Source organism: Amphiprion ocellaris, chromosome 5, assembly GCF_022539595.1.
Source record: "Amphiprion ocellaris isolate individual 3 ecotype Okinawa chromosome 5, ASM2253959v1, whole genome shotgun sequence".
Classification (NCBI taxonomy): domain Eukaryota; kingdom Metazoa; phylum Chordata; class Actinopteri; family Pomacentridae; genus Amphiprion; species Amphiprion ocellaris.
This window is the reverse complement of record NC_072770.1, coordinates 18,811,651-18,829,490: the sequence shown is the minus strand read 5'-3', so window position 1 is coordinate 18,829,490 and position 17,840 is coordinate 18,811,651. Positions and strand designations below refer to the sequence as shown.

Here is a 17,840-nt window from a genome sequence, read left to right as displayed (position 1 = left end):
AAATGTGGTTTTTAAATGTTTTGGGTTTTTTTTTTTTTTTTTTACTCAGTGAAGCAGTATGAAACTCTGAAAACCATCTCCACACTTAAATTGCTCCAGCCAGGAAATGACTGTAGTTTTCAACCATATCAGTTGGTCAGTTGGTCTCCTATTTGTCAGATTGCCTTGTAATCTTGTGCAGACATTCTTGGTCACCAGAAGATGAAGTCTACAGACTCTGTTGATCCCTTGACCTTTCATCTAATACAGCATTTGGTTGACATTATTGTATTTTTAGTGAAATAGCTCCACAACGATTTCAAGAACTGCCATTGAGTTTGGTACAGATATTCATCTTCCCATCAAAATGAATTATAATCGCTTTTCACTTTAATCTATCACCATGAGACCCATTGCTTAATGTGCCCAATACTTCAGTTTATGAGCAATTACCTTTGTGGGATTAGTTTAATACATTTATCTGACTGGGATCCTTTACAAAAACATTATTTGTTGTGCTAATCAGCAATTACACCATACACATGTTGAATGAAGACGGTGAATATGGTGAAAATTATACTCAGCGTGTGAACATTGTCACTGTTAGCAGGTCAGCATGACACTGTTAGCATTTAGATTGAAGTGCTGCTGTGGCGAAGTGCAGCTGCTAGCGAGAAGGAAAGCACAGAAATTATTGGGCAAATCTACAACAAATAGGAGCAGCGGTAGTATGAAACTGGAATTTCCTCTCATGCAGAAGAATTTATCGCCTGGTTCCGTCCAGCTATAGATTCCTCTGTAAGATGTGCTTTGAGATTGCGTGCTGTACATCCAGTGTGGGTGTTAGAAATGAAGAATACACCACAGTCTATGTCTCACCCTGTTATTTCTTCTTATCATAACGCTCCAGCTGATGCCAACAGAGGTGTGCAGGCCAGACAGGGCGTGCCAAGTTCCATTTGTGACGTCAGCAAAGAAGCGGCACCATTCTTAGAAGGCCACACGCCAATTTTGAAGGTGATTAATTAAATTCCAAAGAGAGCAGGCGGGTCTGAAGACATTTGTATTTTGAAAAGAATTGGCAACTGCTCCAGCTGCAGCAACTCTGAGAAAGAAAGATAGCAGGCATTTTAAACACAGCTTTAAACAAGCTGCTGTTGTATGGAGCCAAGCAGCCGAATGAATCTGCCTTTTTTAAAAATGTATAGCAGTTTACTGTTACAAAATCCCATCAGTTGAGGAAATGAGTAAATAATAAAGCTCTTCCAGAGTGTCCATGGAGATAAACGGAGAAGTGTCATAGTACAGTAACTATTGGGGATTTACTCGCCTCTTGTTGTGATCAACCATCTGTTGCTGAGCCTTGAGAGCTGCACTCTAATTTGATTTGTGTGCAAGAAACAGCTGGCAAATATCGTTATTGCATTTTCTTCCATTTAGAGTGGGTAGGTGTTGACAGATCAGAGCAATAATGCGAAAATTAATGTACAAATTACCCGATGATGAAATTAATCAAAGACACACTTCTTTGCAACAGTGTCAAGCACAAAGACAACCTGCACGATTCCATTAGTTGCCATCTAAGGACATTTACTTATGTTGTACTGAATGCCTCTTTTGTATGACAGGCTCGAGCTTTAATTGCAATAATTACCACATCTAAGAGTAATTTTCAAAGTCTAATCCTTGTGTTCGTGGATGTGCACCCATAGCGCACACACGTTTTGTCCCCTCTCTTAATGTTCCCCATTATGTCTCTACCCAGCGCATCTTTTTTTAATCTCATGATGCATTTTTTATTGCAACTGCGGCTGGCCAGACAGCCCAATAAACCTCAATGACTCCGGTCAGTGACCTGGAGTTATGAGAGCCCATGCATGGTGTGATCTCCCCTCTTCCATCACGTCACAGTTCAGTCCGGGCAGATGCTACACCTAACTGTACAACGCACTGTGGGAGGTGTCTTTAATGAGAAGACCTGAGACATGAGAAGGCAGTGAATAAAGTGAAATGGAGACATTCTGAGAAAAGTATTGCAATGAAAGATAGCACTGCATTTCATGTGTGTGTGTCCATGAGAGAGACGGAGAGGAGCTGATGAGTCTCTAACAAGCGGCTTCATCAGAGTGAGGAATGAGCTGCCAAGCGGGATCTTTCTTTTGACCTACCTTGGAGAGCGACGGATGGAGGATGGATGGATGGATGGATGGATGGATGGATGGATGGATGGGAAGAGACAGAACAGAGAGAAATAGGGACAGTTTCTGCTGAAGTGCAGTGCAGAAGCTCCTTTCTTCATTGCCTGTCAAGACAGCGTCTGTCTGCCGGGAGACAATCACTTATCTTCTTGCTCAGATCCCACAGTCACGACTTCAAGCACCACCAGTACACAGGCAATGACCAGGGAAATGATGTAGCAGACATGATGGATAAAGAGGATGCACACTGCTGCTTTTGGCACCACTCCAGCCATATCTCTTCCAATAACTTGTCCAGTCAAGGGATGAAAGGTAGCTACCAGTGTGGAAAAGTAGTTAAGGTAGACCTTTATGTACCTGAAAATTATGTTTAACCTTATTTCTCTCCCTGGATAAAATATTCACTAAATGTCAACACAATTCAGTTTTTCCAATATATTTATTTTTTCTTTGAAGAGCGATTTTCCCTGCTTGCTTTCTTGCTCTCCCTCTCCTTCTTCTTCTTCCCTCACTCTCGCTCTACATCACAGAGCTCAGTGCATGCACTGCGCTGGCATTAGTATGCACACTGAGTTCAGTCACAATTTGATGTGCAGCCGCATGATTTCACAGTCCACCCTGGTGGCACAGATCAAATTTACAGGTATGTAGAGGCAAGACTGATGAGGAGACTCAGGTTTTCATTTCATCTCTACTTAAGGCTTTCACAGTTACAATGCAATATAGTGCCCAAGGTACAAGCACTGTATGTGAACATTATGTCTTAATGTTGATACAAGGCGCTAAAAATTCAACCATTTGGCACAAAAACTTTGCAAAAGCAAGTTTAGAGGTCAAACAATGCACAGAGATCTGTTTTTTAACATTTAATTCCGTCTGTTACTGTTTGTTATACAAGAAGACCTCTTTTAAGAGTGAATGACCTTGAGAATCCACGTGGGCCCGAGTTCAAAATAAAGTCAGGATTCTAATCTTTATAATTAATGGATACAAGAGCCGGTGTCATTCATTACGACTGATATTTAATCTCGTAGATGGGCGATAGTTTCTGTGACTGAATCAAAGCATATTTCAATTCATGATTGATTCCTCTCTGCAGAGGATTGCTTCGGAAGATGAAGTAATCACTCTCACTCAGGAAAGAAGAGCGTGAAAGTTAGGGCCTTTTTTTTACTGGCTTCCATCATTCAGCGAGTCAATTGAGTGTCTTCCTAATGTCGTGATGTTTGATAAGGAGCCACAAGAAGCTGAAAACATTTGATTGCAATATTATCTCCGCATGTAGATAAAACACGTGATTCCTATAAAAATCTCTCTCAATAAGTACTTCCAGCATATGAAAGTATTGATTCAATAAGATGTTAAGAGTGGGGGAAAGTTTGTTTTTGTCGTCATCTCTGTGGGAAGTAGAGATGGCGGTTTGTGACTGATAAACTCATCAATCATTTTTGTAATGAATCTTCTCACTCATTGCTCTGGTACATGGTTTATTTTCCTCTGTTGTGGCATCAACAATAGGAATAGATGACACTGAGGCTCTTCTCCCCCTTGTATTACCACATCAAGATGGTATCTCCAGCTTAAAAGCTTATCAAGCTGACAGTAATGATATTGAGTGACTGAATTGTGTGTTTTGATGGATATCGCTGTGAGTAATCTGATACCAAATTGTGTTTCAGATTTTATATTGTTCCAGTTTTAGAGTCTGCAAATAACTACACTCCCATTCTCCTGTAATTCTTAACCCCCATCCCAACCCCCACCGATCTCTCATCTCGCTTATAGTCATTTGTCATAGCAATGATTCTTTCCCACAGGTAGAGAAATAGGTTGAAAACCCATTTTAGCGCTCTGTGACACAAAAATAGATTATCATTGTCCGATGTCTGTTAGGCCTGCAGTTAATCCGCTGTATGTTGTATACTGTGCTGCATTTTCAATAGTCTCCATTCTGCTCTGTGACGGGACTGAGAGCAAGTCTGTAACATACCTGGAAAGCTGTTATGAGGAGGATAATTAGCTCCTACCATGAAGAAACACCACAGAGTATTAACAATGAGGACCCCATTCACCAGATAATTTCCACACAATTACATTTATTCAGTGCTGTGGGAAATGTATGGAAAGGGCTCTCTCTTTATTATGCCTCTTTTTCTGGGTTCTTATGGTGCTGAAAAATATAAATGTGTTGTGCTGTTTAACAGTGTCAGAAGGCAAAGGTTTTTATAGGTGTTACAAATGACCACACTAAAAGGTAGACGGGAAATGCTTGCCATCGCGGGTGGGTGGGGGTGGGGGAATAACATGCAATGATTTTTCTAAATAAGAGTCAGTTTGAAGGCCAAATTTTCAGAGCACTAATTAATGTAAAATCAATGGAAGGTTAACAAATACCATAGTCAGATGTCTATTTTTGCTTAATCTAGTAAAGTTGAGATTCTTATATTGATCATACTATCATCTAAAAATCAATTATTGCCATGAAATAGCAATATTGCCCCTAATAATCTATTATAAGCACAGATATCAGAGGTATGGCTACCCAGACCTTTTAGAAAAATGTCTGCTGTTTGACAAATTCACATGAGCTCACAGTTTTTATAATCACGCTGCTAAATCCCATAGTTAGACGTATATATTGTATATGAAACAAAAATGTAACAGCTGCAGATTTCTAGCCACCAGTAAAATTGCATGAACCAAATGACAAACTGCTGTGAATTCATCATCAAATGCAATCTATGTCCTTTGTTTCACTGATTAATGTAATGATAACAAATGGGATTCTAGCATATCTTTAGACGACCAATCATCAAACAAGCAGTTTGGGAAAAAATGGTTGTTGCCTAATAAGCTTAAAGAAAATTTCTTCTGTCGTGACAGATTATAGCTGTTTCTGACAGCTTCGTGCTCCTGTCCTATTTTTTGTTTGCAGTTCGTAACAGCCTCTTGTCCTTGCTGCCACCAAGTACAAGGTCATGCCTCTAAATGCTAAATTTGACATCGTTACTCTGCATTGTCAAACAGGAGAAAAGTGGTTAGCGCATTGATTTTCTTCTTCTTCTTCTTTTTTATTCTTACTTAGATTGATTGCCACGTAGAAGTTTGTCGTTTGGAAGTGATCAGTGCTCTGCCATACAATTATCATCCCTCGAATGCATAATTTAAAAGCCAATATCAGCTTTAATAAGGCGCATAGTGGAAAACACTTTGTCATGTATAAGTCAGGCCTGAACACACACTGCAGGCACAGAATCATCGAACATGTGCGAGAGCTGTGAGTGTTTGTTAATAGACGGACACATCTGGGAAATGTGTAGTCATTGAGACAAAGCATAAATGATTGAGGCCAGACTGCTTTGGCTTAAGTGAACATCTACCAGTAGCACAACAACAGAGGGTCACTTTTCACAGTTATCTAGCCTCGTTTGCACAACAGCCAGGAGTCATGTGTTTGTGAAGCTCTCGTGTTAGTGCATTCGCAAGGCTGTTTGTGTCTGCAAGTGTTTACAGTTAAATAAATAAATAAATAAAGGCAGCATTAAAACATGCAGACATGCCAGTGAGAGGGTTATGAGTTTATTAACATATATTCCATGTGCAAAATCATGCAAAGCCCTGATTGCTCGGCTTTACAGAAAGTGGGCAGATTATTTGCACAGCGAAGTGCCCTTTCTCTGCATACACTGCTCTGGGAATTTTTGCATGCATCTGTAATTCGATGTTAAGTGCCTGCTGATGCATTATGCAGATTAGATAATGCATTGTGTGTAATTCATGGCAGACCTTGCCTGAACCCAGAGCCACATGTCATTTGAGACCCCACACGCAGAAGTCCCAGAATGGCGTGATCACCGTTAGAGACAGTCACCAGGCTCTCTGGATCATACCACCTCCACTGTGTCATTGTCTCTCACACAATATTCAAAACAGACCTCTGACTAGACACTTTGTGCTGTGCTAAACAATGCTGCATAGAATTTTGTAACTTTGCTTTTAGCTATTTTCAGTTTTTCTTTTCCTGTTTTAGGAAAGGTGAACTGAAACTCACAGTCTGTATTCAGGCCGTTTTGCAGGGCTCACAGCGTCCAATTGTTTTCTCCACATAATGTCACTTTTTGAAGGCCGCTCTATGGTGCTGTTCAAAAAGGCAGTTTTGTGATTTTGAATGGACAATTTAGTTGCTCATTTCACCATCCGACTCTCATTTAGAGCGAGCAGTGACCTGTGTCATATGGACACTGAATAGAGGTCAGGCTCTGCTAACAGTGCTGCAGGGTGCAGTAAAACACAGAGAGGTACAGCTGCACCTGCAGGCTTGCACTCAGAGGTTGCATTGGCTTGGACTGATGTAAGTTCAGGCACGCACAGACACACAGCAGATGAGAGGAATAAAGTGAGGAACAAGAGGTGATAAATAGAAGTTTGCCGAGTTTATCTAATGCATCTCTTTATAGTAGTGCGACGGTGTACAATAGATTCTGTGCAATAGTGTTTCTGGCACTGCTCTACACTATTTCTGGCTTCACCCTCCTGTCACAGGAATAAGATAAGGAGGATGTTAAGTGAAAAGATACAAGCAATCTCTGTCCTTACTGCAGGCTTTTATTTTGATACCATATTTAAAATGCAGTGACGCCCTTCTCCATTCAAAATATAAGTGCCATCTTTATAAAAGAGTATCCAGCAAAGTTATGCTCACACCTGAAAGACCACAGAAGTAGGTTACATCCTGCATATATTTACCATAATCACTCCCTCTTTTTCCATCAATCTGTAACATCTGAAAACTTTTAATGTGTTTTCTTCAAAGCTGTTTTTTGCTTTTGTTTATATATATATATATATATATATATATATATATATATATATATACATATTAGATTTCAACATTTTTCTGAATTGACATTTAAACTACAGTGGTTGTCATCCTTGTAGTGCCCCTCCCTTTCGCTGGGCTCTGGCTTGGCAGTGGGTCTTCTTGCGGCGGTCCATGACACGGGGAGTTATATATGCCAGGGTATTACAGAGCCCTTCTTAATCCAGTTTGTCACACTGCTCCCTCTGGAGTGGGGTAATTTCATGGTACTGAACTGGTATTGATAGAGCCTTGGTAAATGAGGCACGCAGCAATCGTTAACTTTAATAACCATAAAGATGTGAGCATTGGAGTCATACAGGCCCATGAGAGGAAACCCATACAGGTGATTAAGAATCGACCAGGGCCGTGGCCAGCATGCACCTCTTATTCGTACTAATGGAATTACCTGTTAAAGATGTCAAGACTATTACCACCAATGGTGCAATTGCTGCACTACGCTTTTCCTATTCAGTAAACTGGAGCTTATTTCCATGTCTTCATGCGAAGAGGAATGTCTGGCAACCGTGCTTTAGAGTTTTCTTTTTATACCTGCCTTCTGCTGGTTTTCTCCTCATTTATCAAACACCATCAATAGTAGTAGGTGTGAAATGAACCTGTGGTAGAGCGGTATTCTGTATTCTGTGAGTGTTGCTAGATTCAGAAGTAAGCCACACCAGCAGAGGGGAAAAAACAACATTCATTCGTGTGACTCCAGTATAGCTGGGTCAGTGGTTTCTGTCAGTCAGCTTGAGCTCTGGAACGTCTTTCTCCCCTCTCTTTCCTCCTCCCTGCCTCAGGTTTGTGGTAGCTCCGGGCGCTACTATAGCTGCTGTGTCCACTTGTTTGTCTATCCCATTATTGTGCGTGATGCTGCCTCAGGAGAAAAGTGAAATCCAGGCCGCAGATGGTTGAGTGAGAAACCAGCCCAGAGCCTTCACACTGGCCGAGGTCAGAGAAACCGTACGGATCATTGCAGCGGGACGCTGATGGGCACTTGATAAATGGTGAAACAGTTCCAGTTCTTGATGCGCCACTGACACATGGGTCAATAGGTTTTTAGACTGGATAAACAATGACTAACAATGCCTGATATTAATTGGTTATTCTTAGAAGAACTGTGTGCCACAGAAGGTCCCAAAGCTTGCATTCCTCCCAACACTTTAAATGTGTTTAGTGATGAATGGTACAAGCTGATCTGGTAGCCTGCACCTTAAGGCTACCTTTTATTATTCATTGGCAAGAGTCTTTGGCTCTCTGGGAAAGAGTTTCAGACTGAGTAGGAAAGACTTCCAGTTTGAAGGAACCTCAAAGTCAGTGTTATGAGGATGGTGGAAGAACAGGGCTTTGTTGTGAGTGAGAGCAATACTCTTTGAGTTTTGTCGCGGGGGGGCTGGAGTCTATCCCAGCTGACTCAGGCAAAGGCAGGGGACACCCTAGACAGGTCGCCAGTCTGTCGCAGGGCCACATACAAAGACAAACAATCACTCTCACATTCACACCTACGGGCAATTTAGAATAATCAATTAACCTCAGCATATTTTTGGACTGTGGGAGGAAGCCGGAGTACCCGGAGAAAACCCACGCATGCACAGGGAGAACATGCAAACTCCATGCAGAAAGATCCCGGGAAAGCCGGGACGCGAACCAGGGATCTTCTCGCTGCAGGGCGAAAGTGCTAACCACTATGCCACTGTGCAGCCCCCTTCCATACTCCATGAGGTGTAATTCAGACAGTATTTGCATCACAGAAATGATATAGTTCATCATGAAATATACCCGTGATTTTTTAATCCGACTCTTCTCAGGGATTTCTTTACACACACACTATTCATTTTAACTGTTACTGTTGGAAAGGCAGAGGCAGCAAATGAGGGTTGTGTAATTTTTGATAAAATATGTAAACCTTATCTGCTGCCAAAAAGGAAGGACATGAAAAGTTGTTCCCTGGCACTGCCTCTAAGGCATCCATTTGGAATCCACTTGACGGTGCTTTGTAGCGTGTTTAAACATTATCCTAAGTTACCAGGGGGAGTGTTCATTAAGTTCCAACTTGATGTTTAAGTAATGAAAAGCTAAATTCTGATGAGCGTCATTAAACATATATGCAGCGGGACAGCTGGCCCACAGTCACTTTGATGCCTTTGCCTCTTGAAACAAATCATTAATATCCTCTTTTTTTCTTCCTTTCCTCCAATCTGAAAAACATAAAACTAATCGGAAGAAACAGTGCAGAGCTTTTTAAAATTTTAAACATATCTGACAACTTTTAGAATAATGAAATGCATCTGATTGAAAACTGTGTATCAGAAGTAATAAAAAAAGGGTTGTTTTCCATTATGCATGATTTTACAGAAAGAAAAATTGACAGAGAGAAATCAGCTCAATAAACAATCTGCTGCTTAATAAAACTTTGTGAGGGTTTAAACTGACTTCTCTGGCACACAGTATAAAGTAACTTTGTTCAGTTGTTAAAAAAAAGAGGCATTTGACAACTGTGAGAGTCTCAGTTTGTCTTCCAAATGTGCATCATTTTCAGCAGTAATTTGAAATGCAGCTCTCACTCCGAGTGTAAAATTTACATTTCTTGGCTCTACACATGTCTATATTTATTTAGTGACAATGGGGACCATAATTTCTGCTGCAACCTGCCGTGTAAATTGACAATTAGAAGTTGTATACAGTAGATACCTGTCAGTTACACAGAAGCACTGGGAAATAACAATGAGCCTACAGAGAAAGAGGTATTGTTAGGAAAGATGGACTGTGGTTGATGCAGAGCCTGCCTGCTTGGCAAAACAAAACAGGCCCTTCAGCAGGCGGAAAAAGGCAAGTGTGCACTGATTAACTTGTTATGACGAGTCCTTGAGAGGCTTAAGTTTTCCCAACTGTGTCCCTTCCCTCGACCATATGTCATTACTTAATAACTGTAGCAGCGAGAGTGTTAGAGAGAGAGATAAAGGGAGTTAGAGAGAGAGGAGGTGACAGAAATGCTTGCTGATGGTGAGCCAGTGATTACTGCTCTTGGCCACTCTGCATAGATTATAGTTGTTGACGCTCAAGCTGAGCCAAGGTGTAGTGGAAAGAGTTTGTTTTTTCATGGTGTGGTGACATTGTCACGAGCACCTGCATTTTTCCCCGGCAGAAAATTTCCAATGCAGTGAGATCAAAAGGCAATCAGTTTCCAGCGTTCTTCGTCACTCAGAGGATGAAAAGAAACTGTCACTTTGATTCCTGTGAGCTTGAAGTCTGTTGTGGATGCAGAATAAACTGTCATGATGCTGTGACCTTGAGTATATACCCAGCAATAATATAGTCATGCATTGCTTCTTGTAGTTCTGGGTGCAAAGACAATCTGATTTGTCAGTGAGGTGCATTTATATATGTGTTAAAAGTTAGTTGTATGTGCAACTTTGCATTTTTTCTAAATTAATGGAACTTTGCCCATGTTCTCAAATCTAAGCTCTATGATCTGCAGAAAACACTGTAATTTGAGACTTGTTATCTTGCGTTCCCATTCCTTCTCCCCCCTATCTATCTCCACATTTCACAACCTGCCCTCATTAACAGCTCCTAATTGGCCATTGGGCTAAGCTGAAAACAATGAGGCATCGATTTCCTTAAACATAATCACCTCATCCAGTCTTTTAATGGCTGTTGTCACTGTAGGCTGCCGAGAGAAAAATGACCAGTCAATGGTCCCATCGATGCCCTTCACCTTCCCTCACCAAAGGCTAGAGTGCACAGCCACCCACTCCATCTTAGCGGGTTGGTTTAACCCCTTTAGCTGCCTGACAGGCTCCAAGCACTACATCCATCAAGACCGCAGCCATGTCTCAAGTTGTTGTGATCCCAGACTGCACACACAGTTGCTACTGTGCACTTTAGTGGAAAAAATCTATTATGGAAATACCATGACATATTGTCATATGCATAAATACACACACCAACAAATTTATATGCAGATAATAGATGGTCATTTACCTCATCCTGAGCTCCAAGCTACCTGAATAGGATTATGTCTAGTCCAAGTGGCCATTTATCGTCTAAGTGGCTCTAGTGACTGGCCCAGTAGAGTCATCATGAAGCCATTTACACTGCTCTCTCCTCCACATACCAGATGGTTTATAGTGATCACACCTAATGTCCAACTCGCTGATGGCTGGACCTCACCCCATTGATGACACCAATGTGTGCTGGTGTGTGTGTTCGGCAAATTCTTCAAGTCTGATGGTAATAAGGATGGTAAGTGTTAGAATGATCATAAAAACTTAATATGCCATATCTAAATTAATTGTATTCACTCAAAAATATAAAATATAACACAAGCAACGCAGCTGTATTTCACTGAAGCATCAGTTTTTACAAGCTTTATTCTGACAAGTTGTTCATTCTTTATCTTCCATGATGATAACTTTGCTTATTGTACCATGTTTGTTCACAGAGGAATTACAGTAGCAGAATGTGCCTTTCTTTCAGCAAAGGTGCATCAACTGGCAAACTAAACACACGCATGGCATAGTATGGGTTTTAGAGTTAATATAACTTTAAAAGGCATGTAGATTTGTGATTATGCAGTTGTCAGTTTAAAATAATTCAGCATTTAGGTTCAGCAAATATTCTAAATACAGCCTGACCTTATGGTGAAATAAATGTGAAGGTGATTCTTCCGAACACTTATCTGTACCAATCTAAATGATACAATATGGACTTTTCTTTGATAATAAGTTGAAATAAAGTCTACGATAATAAAGCTGACTTGGATAAATAATTGCAACTGCAAGTCTTCAATGATGTCAAACAGCTTTTACGACAAGATTTAGTTTGGATTTGTATTAGTTCAGAAACTGAAGTTTCATGTAATTCAAATATTCAGCCTCAGTTGCTTTATCTTTGCCCAAAATTATTGGCTCAATGCTTCATCTTTTCAATGAACCAGCAACATAAAAGTGTATTTGTGTACTCAGAGGCCTCTGCAGCCTCCTTATAAGACTGAAGCTTTGGTACTGCTGACTTGCTAAGCTGCACTGTTTCTGTATGTTCACAGCCATCCTTGACTCTGTACTCTGTTCAGGGGATTGTTTATCCCTCCTTGTTGCTGCCCAGAATTTTTGAGAACTCCCTCAAAGAACAGAGACTTGTTCACTAAAATAAACTTTATAGGCTTTTGTTATAAGTGTTCCATTTCTTTTTTACTTATTTGCCGTGATTTAATGAAATAGGGCAACATAGAATTTTAATAATACATACATTTGCATATTTAGCTTTAACTCCACTGAGGGACGAAATCCAAAAGTCACAGATCTGGACAAGTCACATCATATTCAGACTAGAAATATGAATATGATAGGGTTTGCTTTTTGTTGACCCTTGTCAGATGTTTACTGGTTAGAGATCTGTAGTGCTAACCTCCAGATGAGGCTTTGAGGCTTGCTGAGAGGATTCAATGTTCGGTATTCTGTGACGCAACATAGTGCTCACTTATTTAGTGATCTGTTTTGACTTGAAAGTAAGTCTGCAGGTCAGGAAGCTGTCAGTAAAATATTCAACAAGCCAACACATCGTGGGGTTTCGGGTTTTAGCACACTCAAGGGATTTTTCTCCTCACTTTTATAGTGTGCCTCCTCCTGCCCACAAATATCTAACAACAAGGGCTGAGAGAGTGACATTAATACTGCACGACAGCACGGTCCAGCAGGACTGCAAATGTTTGCCTTTTAATCCAGAACTCGTCGGCCTTTGGTCTGGCCAAGGCAGACATTGATGGCAATGGGAGAAGAAAACTGTTGCCAAACTTGTCTAGGCTGCTGGGAGCTCAGTTCCGTAATTCATGACCCGAGCCATTTCAAACATTTGCACAACCAACTCAGCCAGAGAAACACACACAGGTTGTTGTCATGCCAGTGGACGCAAATGCATCTTCTCACCGGAGCAGGATGTGCTCTTTAAAACGTGGTACAGCCAAGTAACATAATGCACAGACAAGATGAAAGGTGGCATTTGGTTGTCTCCCCTTCTTTTTGCACTCTATCCATTGTGTATATTGGAGAGAACAAGTTGAACTCTCCTTTCCTCTCCTCTCCCCTGTCCTGGGATGAGCTCCAGTTTAATTGTTGGATGCTGGTGTCTGTTGCGGTGGCTGTCAAGGGAAGATAAAGAGTTTTTCCTGGGGCATAAGAAAAGGGGAGAACAGTGATGGAGGGCCTCTCTCCTCCAGCTCCGCTGGCTGCATTAGCCCCACGCTTTATAATTGTGTGAAGGGGGCACTTCCAGTGGCTCCCTCATTACTCACTGGCATGGCCAGTCCCTGGCAGCCAGACACACCTTGTCCTCTAGCTCTCTCTCCCTGCCTGTCTCACTCATTTCAGGATGTCCCTCAGCTCTATCACCCCCTCGCCCTCCCCTGGGCAATCCTCCCTATTGTTATTTTGACCCATTGCCGCCGTCGGCTTCTCTTTTCACTGAATTTTTTTGACATCCTCTTTTGTCACACAGGGACCTATTGTACCGCTTTTGCTCTGACTGATGTCACCTATGCTTTGGAGTTAATGCTTTAGTGTAGTATAGCCAAACATTGTATTGGCAGAGCCCAGTGTGTCAGCTATCAAAGCCCTCATGGCTGCCAGGTTGTCACTGGAGAAGCCGAGACAAAAGAATCATCCCTTTTAATCATACGGACAACATATAATGAAGACTTAAAGATGCAAAAACAGGCACATTAGTTCATACTGAGAGTGTGATGTTCTCCATGATAGGCATCATGGGCTGATTGGTATGGAGCGAGGACAGTCAGCACTGAGTGTGAGGCAATTAGATGATATAATTGAGATGCCTCGAGGGCCAATTTGTTACACATACTTACAGTGTAAGTGCCCAGTGATTCTACTGCAGCTTGCTTCACATGACATGATGTGCATCAGTCGAGGTTCCCAAAGCTCATCTTTCATTCACAGTATTGTTGCTCTGCTAAATTTTTTTGTAAAAAACGCGTCCAGCAGGTTAATGAAAACTTACAGGACCGGATACGTCAAGGGTTGCTTCAATTAATTCTACATAACTTGTTTCTCACATTTCCTGACCTGTGTCCATTTCTGTCTGTGCAGAGGGCGGCACATGTGAGGTGATAGCCGCCCACCGATGCTGTAACAAGAATCGTATTGAGGAGCGCTCTCAGACAGTCAAGTGCTCCTGTTTACCAGGGAAAGTGGCCGGGACGACACGCAACAAACCCTCCTGTGTGGATGGTGAGTACATCTAATGTGTTTTAACATGGCACTGCTGCTGACTGTTTAGTATTGAATTCTTCTATGAGAGAAAAAATGCCTGTCTTTTTGATACCTGGTCTAACCTTGGAATCATGTGCAAATTACATCAAGTGGCAACATGCACTGCCTTCGCACAAAGTAATATGCTCTGCATTTAGAGAGTAGCGACCTAAAGGCATGGGGCTTGTAGTTGCCATGTGCAGATGTAGTTGAGAGAGAATTTTGAATTAAAGATGCTGGCATATGACATAAAAATGAAAAATTAAGAGCAATTTAACATAATCCAAGGTTTTGCAAAATTAACCAGTGTTTACATTTTTCCAAGCAAATGATTTGCTTCTGCCACTGTTTAGTAATTACACATTCACTTATTTTTTAAAAAAGGAGAGAAAGAATGGCATCTATATCAAATTATTTTTAGAATAGCATAGTCAAACTGGGATATTACAAAACTTTGTCAATATAACTATTAAAATATTGAAATAAAAAAACAGACATTATTTTTTGAGATTTTTGCAGGATCTCTTTAACTATAAAATGGAAATAAAGAATCAAAGCTGAGAGGCCTCTTCTCATCACTGCACTCAGATACTTTTACAGTATTTATTTCCAGTTTCCACTCACACCACGTTAGAGAGAAATACTGTACTTTCTACTCCATTACAAAAATGTATTATCCACTAGTTACTGATTTTGACAGACATGCGGTGAGTATATAAAATGATGCATTGCTATAGATTAAACCACTTCAAAGGTGTACATATTAAAGCATTATACCAATACTTAGATATCTGAAAGAAAAGACTGAATTATTTCAAAAATTCTTCACAGGCTTTAATAAACACGTCAGATCAAATCTTACAGCAAGTCTTCCTACTATCTCTGTGATGTTTCTTACAACACAGATACATTCAACCATTGAAAACCCAGTGGTGCTTTGCTGCTGGGCATCATGGGAGATAGAGGATGATCCATTTGGGTTGCTGAACACCTGAACAGGGAGCACGTTGCAGTTCACATCGCCCAAGGCATCTGAGGCTGATGGAAATGAATAACTAATAAACACAAGTCAGGGAAGCTCCAGGCTAGTGCACCTGAATTACCTCAGCTGAGAAAAACAATCAGAGGGGGAAAAAAGGGAGAGAAAAAAGGCTGACAGGAAGTCACAAGTCTACTGAGACAGAACTGTGATGCTCCCTCACACTACAGAGCTCATTTATTGCTCCTCAATCTCGATCTTTTCACCTCCACCTCGAACCAAGATCAAAATCGCCTCTGACTGCCTACAGAAATGACACCAAAGTATCTTCATTACCAGCCATGTTACGTGAGGGGCCAGACAGGGCTGTTCGGTGGGTTTCACAAGGTTGGTTAGCCACAGCTGACACTCAAGAAGATCCTAGAATATGAATTAGAGCCACTACTCTGCAGCACCGAACAGACAAGAGACTTTGGACTCTTCACACAGATTGTCCCTTTTTCATGTACATGACTAAGGCTCTGTAAAACACCTGAAAACTTTAACATCAGACTGAGACATTTTCTTGCTCAAAACTTGAAATTTCGCCACCAACCCTCAGATGAAAAATGTTAGCTGAAAGACAAAAGGTGAATATAGCTGGATGTATTTTTCAACAAAGAAATAGGGAAATCTAGAGAAGTTGTAAGAAGAAATTGGACAAGGATATATAAATCAACAAAACTGCAGACTGCAGCATGGAGGTGGAGAAGCAAGGGCTGGTGTAAACACTTCATCCCTCTATGCTTCAAGCTCCTGCAGTGAGAGAATCCAAGTTGTTAGTGTATTGATTAACGCGCACTCATCGAAGTGGTGGTGATAAAAATGGAAATGACAAGTCACTGAGCACCACCACTACAATATTGAGCACCACTGCTCCTTCTGAACTATGGTGATCTGACCCCTTAATAATTTTATTGCCCTTAGTTGAGCCGTTTACCTCCTTACTTGGGTAATTTTCACCTGCTTGAAAGTGAATCAGGCTGTTTGTTATTTATTTAACACCCACCACAGGATACAGGCTGAAGGGCATACGAAATAATTATGTGATTATTCATAAGAGCTCATTTGTAGTCAGAAGTGTCAGGTGTTCAAACACACACCATTTAATTAAGGGATCTTTTCTGTAAGTGCAAGAGTAAATGGACACAGGAGAGAAAGGGGCCATTTTGTTCAAGGGTTTTTGGGTTGTCTAGGAAAAAGCAACATCTGAAAGTTGCATGTTTGTCAACTGACCCCCACGGGCTGCCATAGCACGATGTGAGGGATTATAGACTTGTGGAGTCAGTGGTCTGTACCCTCAGCAGTGCACGAGCCTGGCCCAGATGGAGCTTTCTCCCCAGGTCCCCGCGTTATTAATGTTCCGTCCAGATGAGGAACGATGCCACAGCCCAGCTCATCTCACCACCCCCTGGGGGACACCTGATGCCATACACAGGTTATGTACCCACAATAAAAAAATGCACTGTCCAAAATGTCCCATAGGTGTTCCACTGGCCTGAGATCTGGTCTATGGTGTGAGCGCGTATATGATTCCCATCAGGACAGAAATGTTTCATCCCAGGATAAAGGTGATCCCTCAAAACAACTTTGTATTGATTTGCAGTGACCTTTTCCACTAAGGTCCCCCGTGTGTCACCAAAACAGCACCGACACATTGAGGCCTGGACTCCACAAGAGATCTGAAGGTGTCTTTTGATGTCAGGAACCAAGATGTTCAGAGCAACCTTGCAAGTTGCAAGATATGGCCTTGATGGAACAAGACTTGTTCTTCATGCATATGCAAGAGATTCTCAATATATATATATTTAATAAAAATCTGGGGAAATTGGAGGCCCAGTAAACACTTTGAATTCTTTTTCATTTTCTTCAAAATATTCTTCAACAATGTTCGCAGTGTGGCAAGCAGTATTATCCAGCTGAAAGAGGTCACTGTGATCAGGGAATATTGTTGCCATGATGAGGTGCACTTGATCTGCAACAATATTTAGCTTGTCAAAGTAACAAGGATATAAATGCCAGGAAACAAAGCTTTCCAGCAGAACATTGCCCAGAGCATCACACTGCCTCCACTGGTTTGCTTTCTTCCCATAGTGTATCCTTCTACCATCTCTCCCTCAGGTAAACAACGCACATACCTGGCCATCTACATAATGTGAAAGAAATTCTGATTCATTAGGCCGGGACACCTTCTTCCATTGCTCTATGGTCCAGTTCTTATGCGTACATGCCAAATACCAGTGCTTTTGTCTAAGAAAGCAACGATATCCTGTGTGTTCTGACACCTTTCTATCACCTTTCCAGCCTTCACTTCCCATACGCATCAATAAGCCCTGAGTGTTCATAACTCTGTAGCTAGTTGTCCTTTCTTGAACCACTTTTCTAGCTACGAACTACTTCATTCCAGGAACACACTCCAAGAGCTGCTGTTTTGGAGATGCCCTGAGCCAGTCATCTAGTCATCACAATGTGCAAAAGTCACTCACGTCCTCTCACTCCACCTTTCCCACTTTCAACACAAC

At 41.3% G+C, this 17,840-nt stretch overlaps 1 protein-coding gene across 5 annotated transcripts in view; it reads left to right on the top strand.

Moving 5' to 3' along the window:
* Positions 1 to 17,840, top strand: part of LOC111588780 (chemokine-like protein TAFA-1) — a 103,379-nt gene that overhangs the window by 68,321 nt on the left and 17,218 nt on the right. For all 5 annotated transcript variants that reach the window (XR_008601804.1, XR_004846542.2, XR_008601805.1 and 2 more), the window contains exon 3: positions 14,139 to 14,279. Coding sequence is in view for 1 of the 5 variants with exons in the window: in XM_023299345.3 (XP_023155113.1) it covers positions 14,139 to 14,279 (141 nt within the window). In the remaining 4 variants the exon portion in view is untranslated. The remainder of the gene's footprint in view (positions 1 to 14,138; positions 14,280 to 17,840) is intronic.